Source organism: Juglans regia, chromosome 5 (genome assembly GCF_001411555.2).
Source record: "Juglans regia cultivar Chandler chromosome 5, Walnut 2.0, whole genome shotgun sequence".
Classification (NCBI taxonomy): Eukaryota; Viridiplantae; Streptophyta; class Magnoliopsida; order Fagales; family Juglandaceae; genus Juglans; species Juglans regia.
In genome coordinates, this window is record NC_049905.1 from 6,060,500 (window position 1) to 6,073,557 (window position 13,058).

Genomic DNA, 13,058 nt, shown 5'->3' on the forward strand with positions numbered 1-13,058 from the left:
GGGGGTGGGGGGCGGGGTGGGGGCTACCCCGCCCCGTATGGGGCCGGTAGCACCCCTAATTGTAAGATTCAGTTAATTTTAATCTAATTTTAAATTAAGTCTAATATTTAAATATTTAATTATTTAATTATTAAATTTATTTCAACTCAAAACTTTCTTACACATGAGATTGATAATCTTTTTTAACTTAATACATCTTTATACGTGAAGTTCATAATTTTTTTTAATTTTTTATAAAAAAATATTAAATTCATCTTAATATTTAAATATATTTTAAACTTAACTTTGATAACATAATTTTTTTTACTATTTAATTCGTTACTATTTATAAAAAAAATTAAACTCAGTCCAAAATCTGATCACAGCCTAACCGTTAAATGCAGAAAGCTTGGAGAGAAAGAAAAGAACAAAACCTAAAAAAAAGTCAATATTTAGTAATGAAGGGAGAAAGTACAAACCACGATGAAGGGGATAATCATTATCTGACCGACACGTATGCAAGCAGGCAAGCAAGAACAAGTGAACAACGCATCGTCTCTTACCCCAAACCCCAGCTGCCCAAAACATGGGGCTTCTTCGTTTGTACGCCATGCGAAAGATATCTCAGTGGCTTAGCCGCCACCCTTTCAAAGCCACGAGTTTTGACCCAAACGGACAACCTTATTTTTGTAATACTTGCAAAAAAAAACTAAAAAACAAAGCTTTCGATTTCCACAGTCAAACCTCGCCCTCAGTTTCTCAGAAAGCTCCTTCCCACATTGGAAAAAAACAAAAAAGACATAAGAAACTTGCACATTGCACTATACGTGACCATCTTCTTCACCTCCTTTCTTTCCTCTCTTCTTCTGTGCCTTGAAGCTTTTACTTTGCGCTCTCTCTATCTCTCTCTCTCTCTAATAAGACTTCCTGCTCCCCTTTCTATGGCCTCCTCTTCCGGGAGCTTGGACACCTCGGCTAACTCCCAACAATCAAGCTTTACTTTCTCGACGACCGACCACCACCCGTTCATGACCTCCTCCTTCTCCGACCTTCTTGCCTCGGCCTACTATGATGAAAACCAAAACAACAATACCGCAGGTACAGAGAATAATAAGCATCGTGGGTTGTCTGATCGGGTAGCCGAGAGAACTGGGTCGGGTGTTCCCAAGTTCAAGTCGACTCCACCTCCTTCGCTGCCCATTTCTCCACCTTCTGTGTCTCCCTCTTCCTATTTCGCTATCCCTGCTGGGTTGAGTCCAGCTGAGCTCTTGGACTCCCCTGTTCTTCTCAACTCTTATAACGTAAGTGTTATGGAAGAAAGTTTCTCTATTTGTTTTCTGTGGTAAAATTGTGTTTGGCTGTTGAGAAAATTGAGGTAATTATGTTCGAAGACCGAGCTTTTATGCTGTTTGGTTCTGAGGAAAAACAAAAGAAGGAAATGAAGGAATATCTCAACTCAACTCAGACAAATTATTGTGCATGACTCAGTTGACTTTGAGCTTTTCTTCATTTTCTTCGGGACCAAAATACTTTTGAAAAAGTAATTCATGTTTATTAGCAATCAGGATTATTTGTTTTAAACTTCTGTTTTCAGTTTGCTTTGATATCTGCTCCTAAATTAACCAATGGGGTTGTTTGTTCCCGTCTATCTGATTCAATTTTATCAGCTTTTATAATTTTGTTGTTATAATTGTTATATGAGTTCTTCTCTTTTCTTCTTCTGTATACAGATTCTGCCATCTCCAACTACTGGAACATTCCCAGCTCAGGCCTTCGACTGGAAGAGCAATTTTGGCAACAACCAGCAGAATGTTAAGAAGGAAGACAATAACTACGATTTCTCTTTCCCAACCCAACAAAGGCCTCCATTGTCATCATCAGCGACAAATTTTCAGTCCTCAAATACCACAATTCAAACTGTATATAACAAATTTCATCATAACGTGTCCAGGTTTCTTATTTTCTTCGCTTTGGTCTTAAATTAACAATCTTTTTGTTTGTCAAAAAAATTTTACAGGCACAGCAGCAAGCATGGAGTTTCCAGGATCCCTCCAAGCAGGCTGATTTTTCCTCAGGGAAGAAGAGTACAGTAAAACACGAATTCGGTTCTCTGCAGAGCAGCCAGAGCTACTCCCCTGAGATTGCCACCATACAAACCAACAACACTCAGAGCAACAACAACGGGGGGTTCCAATCAGATTATGGCAGCTGCCACCAGCAGGCTCAGTCTCTCAGCAAAAAGTCTGGTGACGGATACAATTGGAGAAAATATGGTCAAAAGCAAGTTAAAGGAAGCGAAAATCCAAGAAGTTATTACAAGTGCACTTATCCCAATTGCCCAACAAAGAAGAAAGTTGAGATGTCCTTAGATGGGCAGATTACTGAGATAGTGTACAAGGGGAGTCATAACCATCCCAAGCCTCAGTCTACCAGGAGATCATCATCATCATCAGCTTCTTCTCATTCAATTCAGGCTTCTAATTCTGCCCCCACTGAAATTCCTGATCAGTCATTAGCCACACATGGTAACGGACACATGGATTCGGTCGGGACCCCGGAGAACTCTTCAATATCCATGGGAGATGAGGATTTTGACCAGAATTCTCAGAAGTGTAAGTCCGGAGGAGATGACTTTGATGAAGATGAGCCTAATGCCAAAAGATGGTTAGCGTTATAGCCTAGTTTGTGTAAAAGTATTTTCTTGTGTTTAGGGTTCTCTTGGTGGGTTAATCTTGTTTGTTTTTTGGGTTAATTTTGCAGGAAACAAGAGGGTGAAAATGAAGGTCTTTCGGTAGCTGGAAGCAGAACAGTGAGAGAACCTAGAGTAGTAGTGCAGACAACTAGTGATATAGATATTCTAGACGATGGATACAGATGGAGGAAATATGGGCAGAAAGTGGTCAAGGGAAACCCAAATCCTAGGTAACCCTTACTTTTCATTTACTCTCAATACTTTGTCAGACTCCTGGAAAAAAAGTGTTTTGCATTCAAAGTTCTCTTGCTTGAATCCCTAGCTCTATGCTGCAGTTGCAACCTCAAAGTCTTGGTCTTGTTTTGCTTAGCATTAGATATCATCTAGTAGGCCTTAAATTACTTTTGGAGTGTTTCAAATCTTCTGATCTACTTTTGCATGAATGATAGGAGCTACTACAAGTGCACATACCCAGAATGTCCGGTGAGAAAGCATGTTGAGCGAGCCTCTCATGATCTAAGGGCAGTGATCACAACCTATGAGGGAAAGCACAACCATGATGTTCCCGCAGCCCGTGGCAGTGGCAGCCATTCTAATAGGCCTTTGCAAAGCAGCAACAACAACAATAACAACATTGCAGCCACCGCAGCATTTAGGCCGAGACTACCAACATCTGAGGGGCAAGCACCCTTCACCCTGGAGATGTTGCAGAGCCCTGGGAGTCACGGATTCTCGGGATTTGAAAACGCAATCGATTCGTACATGAACCAGCCTCAAGACACAGACAATGTGTATTCAAGAGCCAAAGAAGAACCAAGGGATGACCTGTTCTTCGAATCATTGCTTGCATAGTTTTGCAAGCGTTGGACACTGAAGGAGAAGGATCAAAACAATAAAAATGAAGCACAGGTTCATTAATTTATTGCAATTTTTTTGTTTGTTTGTTTGTTTTTGTTGGTGTATATTCCCACAGGGATATTGGTTTTGTACATCCAAAAAATGTATGTTATAGACAAGATTCCCAACTTTATTCTTTGATTGTTTGGGGGTTGGGGGGGCTCTCTTGGCTAGAAAACTTGATAGCCTGAAAAATCACTTTTTGTATCTCTTTTCATTCATTCCTAGTAAAGTAAAGAAAGAGTTCATGTTGCCTGGGGTCAATGTTGAATCAAAACGTGGCTGTTGTTTTATTGTTTGTTTCCCCTGAAAAAAATAAATGAGCAGTGCTAGCACGAGACGGGTCGGCAAAAATTTTTTTATTTATATTTTACTTTTAAATATTTTTTGTTTTAAAAAAAAATTTACAATATTATTAAAATACATTTTATTAATTATTAAGTTAAAAAAAAAAAATTTGTTGGAACCCACGTGATGAGTTTTTAAAAAAATAAATATAGATAGAAATTATTATTAAAAATATTTATTTTATATATATGATGTGATATTATTTAAATTATATATCGCTAAATAAGTATTAAAAATAATTAATTAGAAGTAATGAGTGTAAAATATATATTACTCTAATCACTTCAATCTAACATTACTATTTTTTAAATAAAAACTTTGTAAAGCCCTATCCGAATAAAAAACGATTGTATCAAACGGACGAAGCCATGTTGTTTGATATTAGAGGTTTGAATGGTCAAAGATGTGCAGCTAACTGGTAGTGCCCTGCTGGCGAATTGGGTGGTTTTGGTGGCTAGGGGCGGCGGGATGGACCTTCGGGGTTGGTGCCGTGGGCCATCTTTATCTTTGTTGGTGAAATTACTGAACTAACCTTCGTCTACATTCACAGTACAGACATTGATGATTCGTAGTTCAAATAATAATGATAAGAATGAGACATTTACTTGTTGGTCAAGCTGCATAGTCTTTTTCCCCCCAAAAAAACCACCCACCTACCATGTATGTATTCTTATTTTTATTTACGAGTTAATAACAAAGAGAATAACTTCAAACAGGATCAGTGTATAGAGTGCATTTACATCTTGAAAAATGCTATTCTTACTATTCATTTTTATCGTTTTATTCTACTGTTGTGATTTTTTATTTTTTTTTTACTTAGTGATTAAGAAAATATTTTTTAATAATATTATAATTTTTTTATTTTTTTAAAAAATATTTAAAAGTGTTAAAAAATAAAAATTTTTTTTGCCTAGAGATAACTCCCAGCGAGAGCTGGGAGCGGTGGACGTAGCAGCTCTCTTTACACCTTCCAATAGAGTTGTAACACGTGATTTTTAAGAAGTGAAGAATAGATCTGGCATTAGATAATCACGTCCCATACACATCACAGTGATCCCCGCCCCTATTGGCTATTGTATCATAAAGAACTGATGATAATGTATGCGTAAGAAATCTCGACAAAAAATGTAATAATCAAAATGAACAACGGCGTCAACAATAAATCCAGCAAGAAGTGCAGAAAGTCAATAAGGGCAAGCTCTGCCTTTTTCCCCCCTCTATACGATTACTACTTCAAAAGGACTCGGAAATTGAGACACAAAAGGATTTTACAAAGGAATCACACACACTGATGTGGTGTGCCACGTCTCCCCCCTCCCCCGCCAGTTCCCGCCCCCTCCCATCTCCCTGTGCCTGCTCCCCGCACTGGTCATGGTGGTTGGGGTAACATGATAGATTGCAAGAAGTAAATCAAGCAGTGATACTGACTGGTTAGAGTTTATTAGATTGAATGTAGTTGCATTCGAGATGTTGCCCAATCAAATCCTTTTATTGCAAATGCAGGTCTCTGCTACAACACTCAAATGCCATTTACATGAGTACAGAGCACCATCTCCTCAACTCAGCCATTAAGTTCAGCTTACTTCAGTTATGGCTATTGGATAAAAATTGAAATCCACTCATACCCTTGTTTTGTTTGAAGAATTTGAGTTTAGATACATTGGAATATGGATGGAGACAGGGAACCATGATAAGCTTCGTCGTCATGAGAAAGCAAGTTGCAGATCCATTTTCAGTAATTAAAATTAGATATAAGCAGAATGTTACTCTAGTCTGCAGAAAGGTCTTCAAATTTCCAGGTTTCTATTTTCAAATGAAGAATTGAAGTTGGAAACAATATTGTGGAACTTCAGGAGGTTCATTGTGTCTTTGGATCTGGATAAAGATAGCCTTTTTTTCGTTTCTTTTTTTTCCCATCTCTCTACTCCCTATTCTTAGACAATATGAATACATCATCTGAGAATTCTACAGGTTCTTTTAAACTATAGGTAGATGAAGCTTTAATGTTATGAGATTTCTCTGGTAGACGAAAATATCTACCTATTCCATGAAGCTTATCTGGTGAGAGTCTGAGGAAGTGAAGAGAATGCTCAGATTGATGGATTGGAGGGCTGCTTTAAGTGGGACTAGCAGAAGAGAATGCGGAGAAGATTACGAGTACAATTGCAGTGGATGAGGTGAAAATTGGGTGTGACTGTCGTTTCTTTCCTGGTTTTTATCTTCTCATGAACTCTGGCATTACTACAAACCAAATTCCTGAAGGAGTATGTTCATGAAGGATTATTGGGCAGGTCTGTTATGGGAAAAACAGCTTTTACCATGGTTGATGCAAAAGATGGTTACCTGCACTATAATTAGTTGATAAACGAAAAATGTGATATTAATGACTTAATAAGTATTTTAACATTGTCTATAGACAGTTAGATGATCTTCTCTCTCTCTCTCTCTGTCTCTCTATTTTTATTTTTATTTTGCTGTTGTCATCTTTTCTATATTTAGCTATAGAAAGGACATAAGTACATAACTAAATCGTGGCCTAAAAAAGGAAAAGAAAGTTAGGAAAATGCCTAAACGATTGTTGCTCAATCACAAACCATACCCCCATACACCTGCACCCCACCACATGCATGCATGCAGTCTGGACACTTGAACCGTGGATAAAGAAACATCCCTGAATCTCTTTGGTCAAAGGTCCCAACGTACAAAGAGGAACCAGTAACGCTTTTTCCATTTGTTGTTGCTGCCTTCTCTCTCTCGTCCATCCGTCTCTCACCTCTCTCCCACATGCATGGGTTCCCTGCACTGCTCCTATTCTTTCTTTTCCTCTTTGTTTCTCTCTTTCCCTCCCTAAAGCCTTAGCCTTCCAACATTAACAAAACGCTTGATCTCTGATTGATTCTTTTTGTTCTATTTTCTATGAACAAAACGTTATCCCATGCTGCTTCACCCCTTCAAATGGGCACAGACAAGCTGGTTCATGCAGAGGCAATTAGGGTGGGGGGGCAAGGGAAAGCAGGTGTCTCCTACATATGCAATACATTGGGCCAGATAAACTCAAGGGGTCTATGGTTTGGAGACAACCCTCTTGATTTCCATGTCCCTCTCTTGCTTTTGCAGCTCTCCCTCATCTCCATCTTCTACCGAACACTTCATTTCTTTCTCAAGCCCTTTGGCCAACCCTCTATTGTTTCTCAGATTATTGTAAGCCTCACTTCTTGTTAAGATTAATGTCTTTTTTTAATATATTTAATTTTATTAATTTAGGCATTGTACTTACAATTTGTTGTGATGATCATGGATGCCTCGAAGAATTTATCATTAGTGAAACTATAGGGAAACAAAAGTTGTATTATTTGTTAATAAATGGTTAAAACAATGGAAGGACCTGACTTTTGCTGACTGCTTCCATTTCGGAGGTTTTGGCTCTAAGTTCTAACCCGCATGCTAAATAATATTTTGGGAGCGAAACTAACATTTATGAGTAATGAGATTGTTTTGAAATTTTGTATCTATGAAAACAGAATTAGTATTGCAAATTCTGTCATGTACTTAACATTTATTGTTTGTATTGAAATTGCACTTTCTTTTTCTTTTTTAACATTACAAGGGAAAGAAAAATCTGTTCGAAAACTAATATCTTTATTGGGAGATACTTGTAAAAAAAAAAAAAAAATTCTTTATCTTCATGACATGTTATAAGCAAAGGTTTAAACCAAGAATTATGTTGTAGGAAGTATTTTATTTCATTATCTTCCTAAGCCTAAGAAGTACATGATTATTGATCATAAAGAAAAGCTCCTCCATGACATTCATGTACCCCTAGCTTTAAGCTACTTGAGAAATCCACTAATTGAGTTGTAATCGAATCGGGTCACTGGCAACAGTACACGACTATATAGAAAGTTTAATTAATTGGTTGCTTATAGTTGAGGATGTGCAGTAATAGTTCTAATGTTATTGATTCTATACATATACTGATCTTGCCTATATGTTTAATCATCGATGTTCATCAGAGTGGTGTCATATTAGGTCCTTCAGTTCTTGGGCGCAGTGCAGAATTTGCAGCCAACGTTTTCCCAACTAAAGGGAACACTTTACTTGAGACCTTTGCAATTTTTGGTTTCATGCTTTTTATCTTCCTAATTGGCGTGAAGATGGACCCAACTATCATTTTTAAATCAGGTAAAAGGGCAGTGGCAATAGGACTTTTAGGCTTCTTTGTTCCGTACGCATTGGCTGGACTTGTTGCCTTTGTCCTCCAAAAATCTCTATCACTGGATCATGATCTTTCCACTGTGCTTCCGCTTCTGGTAGTACTCCAGTCTCTGACTGCCTTCCCTGTTATTGCTTGCTTTCTTGCCGAGCTCAAACTCCTCAATTCAGAGATTGGAAACCTGGCATCATCTTCTTCAATAGTATGCGATATATGCTACTGGTTTGTTATGGCAGTGAGATTTGCGACAAGAACTACAGAGAAGTCTCTGGCAATATCAATTGGGACCTTTTTCTCAGCTGCACTCTTTATCATTTTCCTTGTGTTTGGAGTCCGTCCAGGAGTTATGTGGGCTATTCAACATACCCCTGAAGGAAAACCTGTAAAAGAAATATACTTTTTTGCAGTTATTGTAGGTGTTATGGTCTGTGGATTTATGGGTGAAGTTATTGGCTTAAGTTCTTTTCTGACATCTTTCCTTTTGGGCTTGGTCATACCAGATGGTCCACCCTTAGGTGCTGCATTAGTAGAGAGGCTTGATTGTTTTGTTTCAGCGTTGCTCATGCCTATCTTTTTCACCACATGTGGACTAAGGATGGATGTTTTTGCCATAAAAAAGTTGAAGAATGTGGGCGTGATTCAGTCACTTGTTCTCATTTCTTTTTTGGGGAAGACAATAGGGACAATGTTGCCTCCTATCTTCTGCAGGATGCCAATCCGAGATGCCCTCTCTTTTGGTCTTATCATGAACTCCAAAGGCATTGTTGAACTTGCTGTGTTGATTGGCTGGAAGCTAGAAAATGTAAGCCATCATATTCCCTATCACTTGATACCTCAAATGCATGGTCTTATGGCATACTGAACTTCTGTTTGTACTTGTATTTATGTTTGGCACCATACAAGTATGATATCTTCCCCTTCTATTTTCACAAAATTAAGCATATAAAGTCATATATGGCATTTTCATGAACAAGTAACCGATGAGAAAATAAACACATGACAAGGAATCTAGACTAGTGCTCCAAGCTAGAAGAGTATTCCTTTGATATGCTTAACTATACTAATGTGCAGGTCATCAACGAAGAATGCTTCGCCATTATGATTATCTCTGTGGTGATTGTGACAGGAGTTATCTCACCCCTTGTGAAAGCCCTGTATGATCCTTCAAGGAGATTCATTGCTTACAGAAGGAGAACTATTTTGCACCATAGGCGCAATGAGGAACTGCAGATCCTTGCTTGCATTCACAAGCAGGACAATGTACCAGCAATTTTCAACCTTCTTTCTGCCTCTAACCCCACCAAAGAGAGTCCCATTAATTTAGTTGTACTCCACCTAGTCAAGCTTGTTGGTCGTGCGTCCTCCCTACTCATCACCCACATGCCTCGTGAGAAGCCTTCTCAACACCCAACTGAATCAGAACGAGTCTTCAATGCATTCGAAAAGTTTGAAAGATATTACTCTGGCCATCTTAGAGTGCACTGTTATAAAGGCATTTCCCCGTATGCAACAATGCACAATGACGTGTGTTCCCTAGCTCTCGAGAAGAGAACAACCTTCATAATCATCCCTTTCCACAAGCAGTGGGTTATTGGCGATAGAGTAGAGTCCTCTTATGCATTCAGGCACCTGAACAAGAATGTTCTTGATAAGGCTCCTTGTTCTGTTGGAGTGCTCATAGACCGTGGGAAACAGAGGAAACCTTGGTCTGTAGTTGGACCGCCAGCATTGTATCGGGTGGCTGTGCTCTTCTTTGGTGGTGCAGATGATCGAGAAGTTCTAGCATATGCTGGACGCATGTTGGAGGATTCTAATGTACTAGTCACACTTCTTCGTTTCTATTCTTCAGCTGAGGTTGTTGGGGGTACATCAAGGAGCAAGATGCTCGATACCGATATCTTGAGTCAATTTAGGCTTAATGCCTTTCGTAATGATCGAGTTGCATACCAAGAGGAGATGGTGATAAATGGAAATGACGTGCTTGCTGTACTGAAGTCAATGGAAAATGCTTATGACCTTGTTATGGTTGGGAGACGTCATCAGGAGTCACGGTTGATGTCTGACCTTAGGCAACGGAACGAGCATGAAGAGTTGGGAGCAGTGGGAGAGATACTTGCAGCCACAGATTTTAGAGGTGCGGCTTCAATTTTAGTGGTGCAACAGCAGACCAAACTCTGGGGATTGCATGACCCTGAGGATTCAACGCGATTGAGAAGAGTAAATATATAGGAGTATTTTTTTTTTTGTCTTATTTTTTTTTTATTTTTTATTTTTTAGGATTTTGAATATATTGTTCAATTGCCTGTAGACTTCATTTTCTTCATGGCATGCATAGAGATATGTATATTTAAAACGGGATAAGTAATGAGAAGCTGATTTCATATTGCATGTCTTAGGGTACGTTTGGATAGTGAGAAGTGTTGAGAATATTTGTGAATAGTTATGAGTAGAGAATGGAGTGAGTTTGTGGGTCCTATTGAGAGTATTTTGAGTTGTTTGGACATGTGAAGTATGTTGAGTTGTTAACTTTTAAGTAGGTAGTTGAAAAATATGTAGGTCCCATAAATATTATAGTGATTTTATTTTTAGTAATAAATATTATAATGATTTTATTATAGTGATTTTTTAATATTAATAAATATTATAGTGATTTTATTTTACTTTTATATATAATAATGATAAATATTATAATGATTTTATTTTTAATTTATATATAATAGTGATAAATATTATAATGATTTTATTTATATATATATATATATATATAATAGTGATAAATATTATAGTAATGTTATTTTTTATTATTATATATTATAGTGATTTTATTTTTAATTTATATATAATAGTGATAAATATTATAGTATTTTATTTTTTATTTATATATTATAGTGATTTTATTTTTTATTTATATATAATAGTGATAAATGTTTTTTATTTATATATTATAGTGATTTTTTTTATATATTATAATGATTTTTTTTTTATATTTAATAGTGATAAATATTATAGTGATTTTATTTTTTATTTATATATTATAGTGATTTTATTTTTTATTTATATATTATAGTGATTTTATTTTTTATTTATATATTATAGTGATTTTATTTTTTATTTATATATTATAATTATTTTATTTTTTATTTATATATTATAATGATTTTATTTTTTATTTATATATTATAGCGATTTTATTTTTTATTTATATATAGTAGTGATAAATATTTTTTATTTATATATTATAGTGATTTTATTTTTTATTTATATATTATAGTGATTTTATTTTTTATTTATATATTATAGTGATTTTATTTTTTATTTATATATTATAACGATTTTATTTTTTATTTATATATAATAGTGATAAATATTTTTTATTTATATATTATAGTGATTTTATATTTTATTTATATATAATGGTGATAAATATTTTTTAGTTATATATTATAGTGATTTTATTTTTTATTTATATATTATAGTGATTTTATTTTTTATTTATATATTATAGTGATAAATATTTTTTATTTATATATTATAATGATTTTATTTTTTATTTATATATTATAGTGATTTTTATTTTTTATTTATATATTATAGAGATTTTATTTTTTATTTATATATTATAGTGATTATTTATTTATTTATATATAATAGTGATAAGTATTATAGAATGTTTGTGAATAGTTATGAGTAGAGATTGAAGTGGGTTTGTGGGTCTTATTAAGAATATTTTAAGTTGTTTGGCATGTGAAGTATTTTCAAAAGTACGAGAATACTTGAAAAGTGTTGAGGAATATTTAGTACCCAAACATAGCCTTAGACTCCTACTTCAATGCATTCAAAAGATTTGGACTTCATGTTATGCTAATGCCAATATATTTGTATTAACTCAAGAAGTAGTTTCAAGGTATAAACTCTATATGATTAATGGCTAGTTAGCTCTACTATGTACTAATATGATCCATATAACAACATTACAAATTTCACAACATTTTTGAATTGAAAAATTCTATTTACAGACCTGAGTGGAGGACTGCATGTGCAGTTCCATTGATGAATGAGAATTAAAGGAAAGATATTTGTATGTGTATGTGCAAGGCTAGTGATGTTGGTGGAAATGAATATGCAGAAATTCTATTTTACCATTGCTAATTTCCCATTTAACTACTTCATATACAGTCCTCCACCAATTACATCAATGGATTAAAAGGCCAAGTACTACTTTGTGCCCCAGAATGCATATATGCAGTGCATTCCCGAAATATCATAAATTTTTGGTTCAGAGTTTTGCAGCATAGATTATGTTTTCTTTGCTGAATTTCTTCATAATCATAGGTGGCAATTATTTGTGTAGGCATCTGCACAGTACTGATTAATGACCCTCCATCTCCCCTTGCCCCTCCCCATGCACTCTTAAGAAAACTCGCCAATGTAACTAAGTAAACACACGATCTTGTGCTACTAAAAAGTGGACTTGTAAGAGCTCTATATTGATATAGTTTGCCAAAGTAATTAAAAACGTACATGAGTTGAGAAAACAAAAAATAAAAATAAAAATAAAAATAAATAAAAAGATCACTAATAATTTTTAAATAAATTTTATAGTGTTGTGGAAATTTTACTTATTTGCATGGCCAGCTGAAGCGTTGTCCCTGGTCACAGTAATTTGTCTGGGTTGACCAACAAACTCTCCCCCTCTCCCGTCTATCCTCACATCTCTCTCTCTCTCTCTCTCTCTCTCTCGCGCGCGCGCGCGCTTGCTAAATATATGTCTTTCATTGGGGACCCTTTTATTTTTTTTTCCTTAATTAATTTTTAAGCTAGCGAGCTGATGATCTTTATCTTCTTCTTAATTCTCTTGTATTCTCTTTTAGACCTCCTTCAACATTAATAAATATATATATGGCATCAATCAACAAAGAAACTGGCCGT

At 35.5% G+C, this 13,058-nt stretch overlaps 2 protein-coding genes across 2 annotated transcripts; both read left to right on the forward strand.

Moving 5' to 3' along the window:
• Positions 1-737: 737 nt before the first annotated feature.
• Positions 738-3,832, forward strand: LOC108987784 (WRKY transcription factor WRKY24-like). The gene is made up of 5 exons (XM_018960793.2): positions 738-1,280; positions 1,710-1,898; positions 1,997-2,643; positions 2,740-2,901; positions 3,121-3,832. The coding sequence occupies exons 1-5, from the start codon at positions 921-923 to the stop codon at positions 3,521-3,523; spliced, it is 1,761 nt and encodes a 586-aa protein (XP_018816338.1). The 5' UTR covers positions 738-920; the 3' UTR covers positions 3,524-3,832.
• A 3,039-nt stretch (positions 3,833-6,871) lies between these two features.
• On the forward strand, positions 6,872-10,358 carry LOC108987777 (cation/H(+) antiporter 15-like). The gene is made up of 3 exons (XM_035690023.1): positions 6,872-7,117; positions 7,930-8,931; positions 9,201-10,358. Exons 1-3 carry the CDS (start codon positions 6,872-6,874, stop codon positions 10,356-10,358), a joined length of 2,406 nt encoding a protein of 801 aa, XP_035545916.1.
• Positions 10,359-13,058: the final 2,700 nt, after the last annotated feature.

What these genes read in the sequence shown, in the direction of transcription:
- LOC108987784 (XM_018960793.2), top strand. Translation starts at nt 921, where the DNA reads ATGGCCTCCTCTTCCGGGAGCTTGGACACCTCGGCTAACTCCCAACAA. An exon ending in TTCTTCTCAACTCTTATAAC is followed by an intron (nt 1,281 to 1,709) that starts GTAAGTGTTATG and finishes TTCTGTATACAG; the next exon opens with ATTCTGCCATCTCCAACTAC. An exon ending in CAAATACCACAATTCAAACT is followed by an intron (nt 1,899 to 1,996) that starts GTATATAACAAA and finishes AAAATTTTACAG; the next exon opens with GCACAGCAGCAAGCATGGAG.
- LOC108987777 (XM_035690023.1), top strand. Translation starts at nt 6,872, where the DNA reads ATGGGCACAGACAAGCTGGTTCATGCAGAGGCAATTAGGGTGGGGGGG. An exon ending in CTATTGTTTCTCAGATTATT is followed by an intron (nt 7,118 to 7,929) that starts GTAAGCCTCACT and finishes GATGTTCATCAG; the next exon opens with AGTGGTGTCATATTAGGTCC. An exon ending in TTGGCTGGAAGCTAGAAAAT is followed by an intron (nt 8,932 to 9,200) that starts GTAAGCCATCAT and finishes ACTAATGTGCAG; the next exon opens with GTCATCAACGAAGAATGCTT.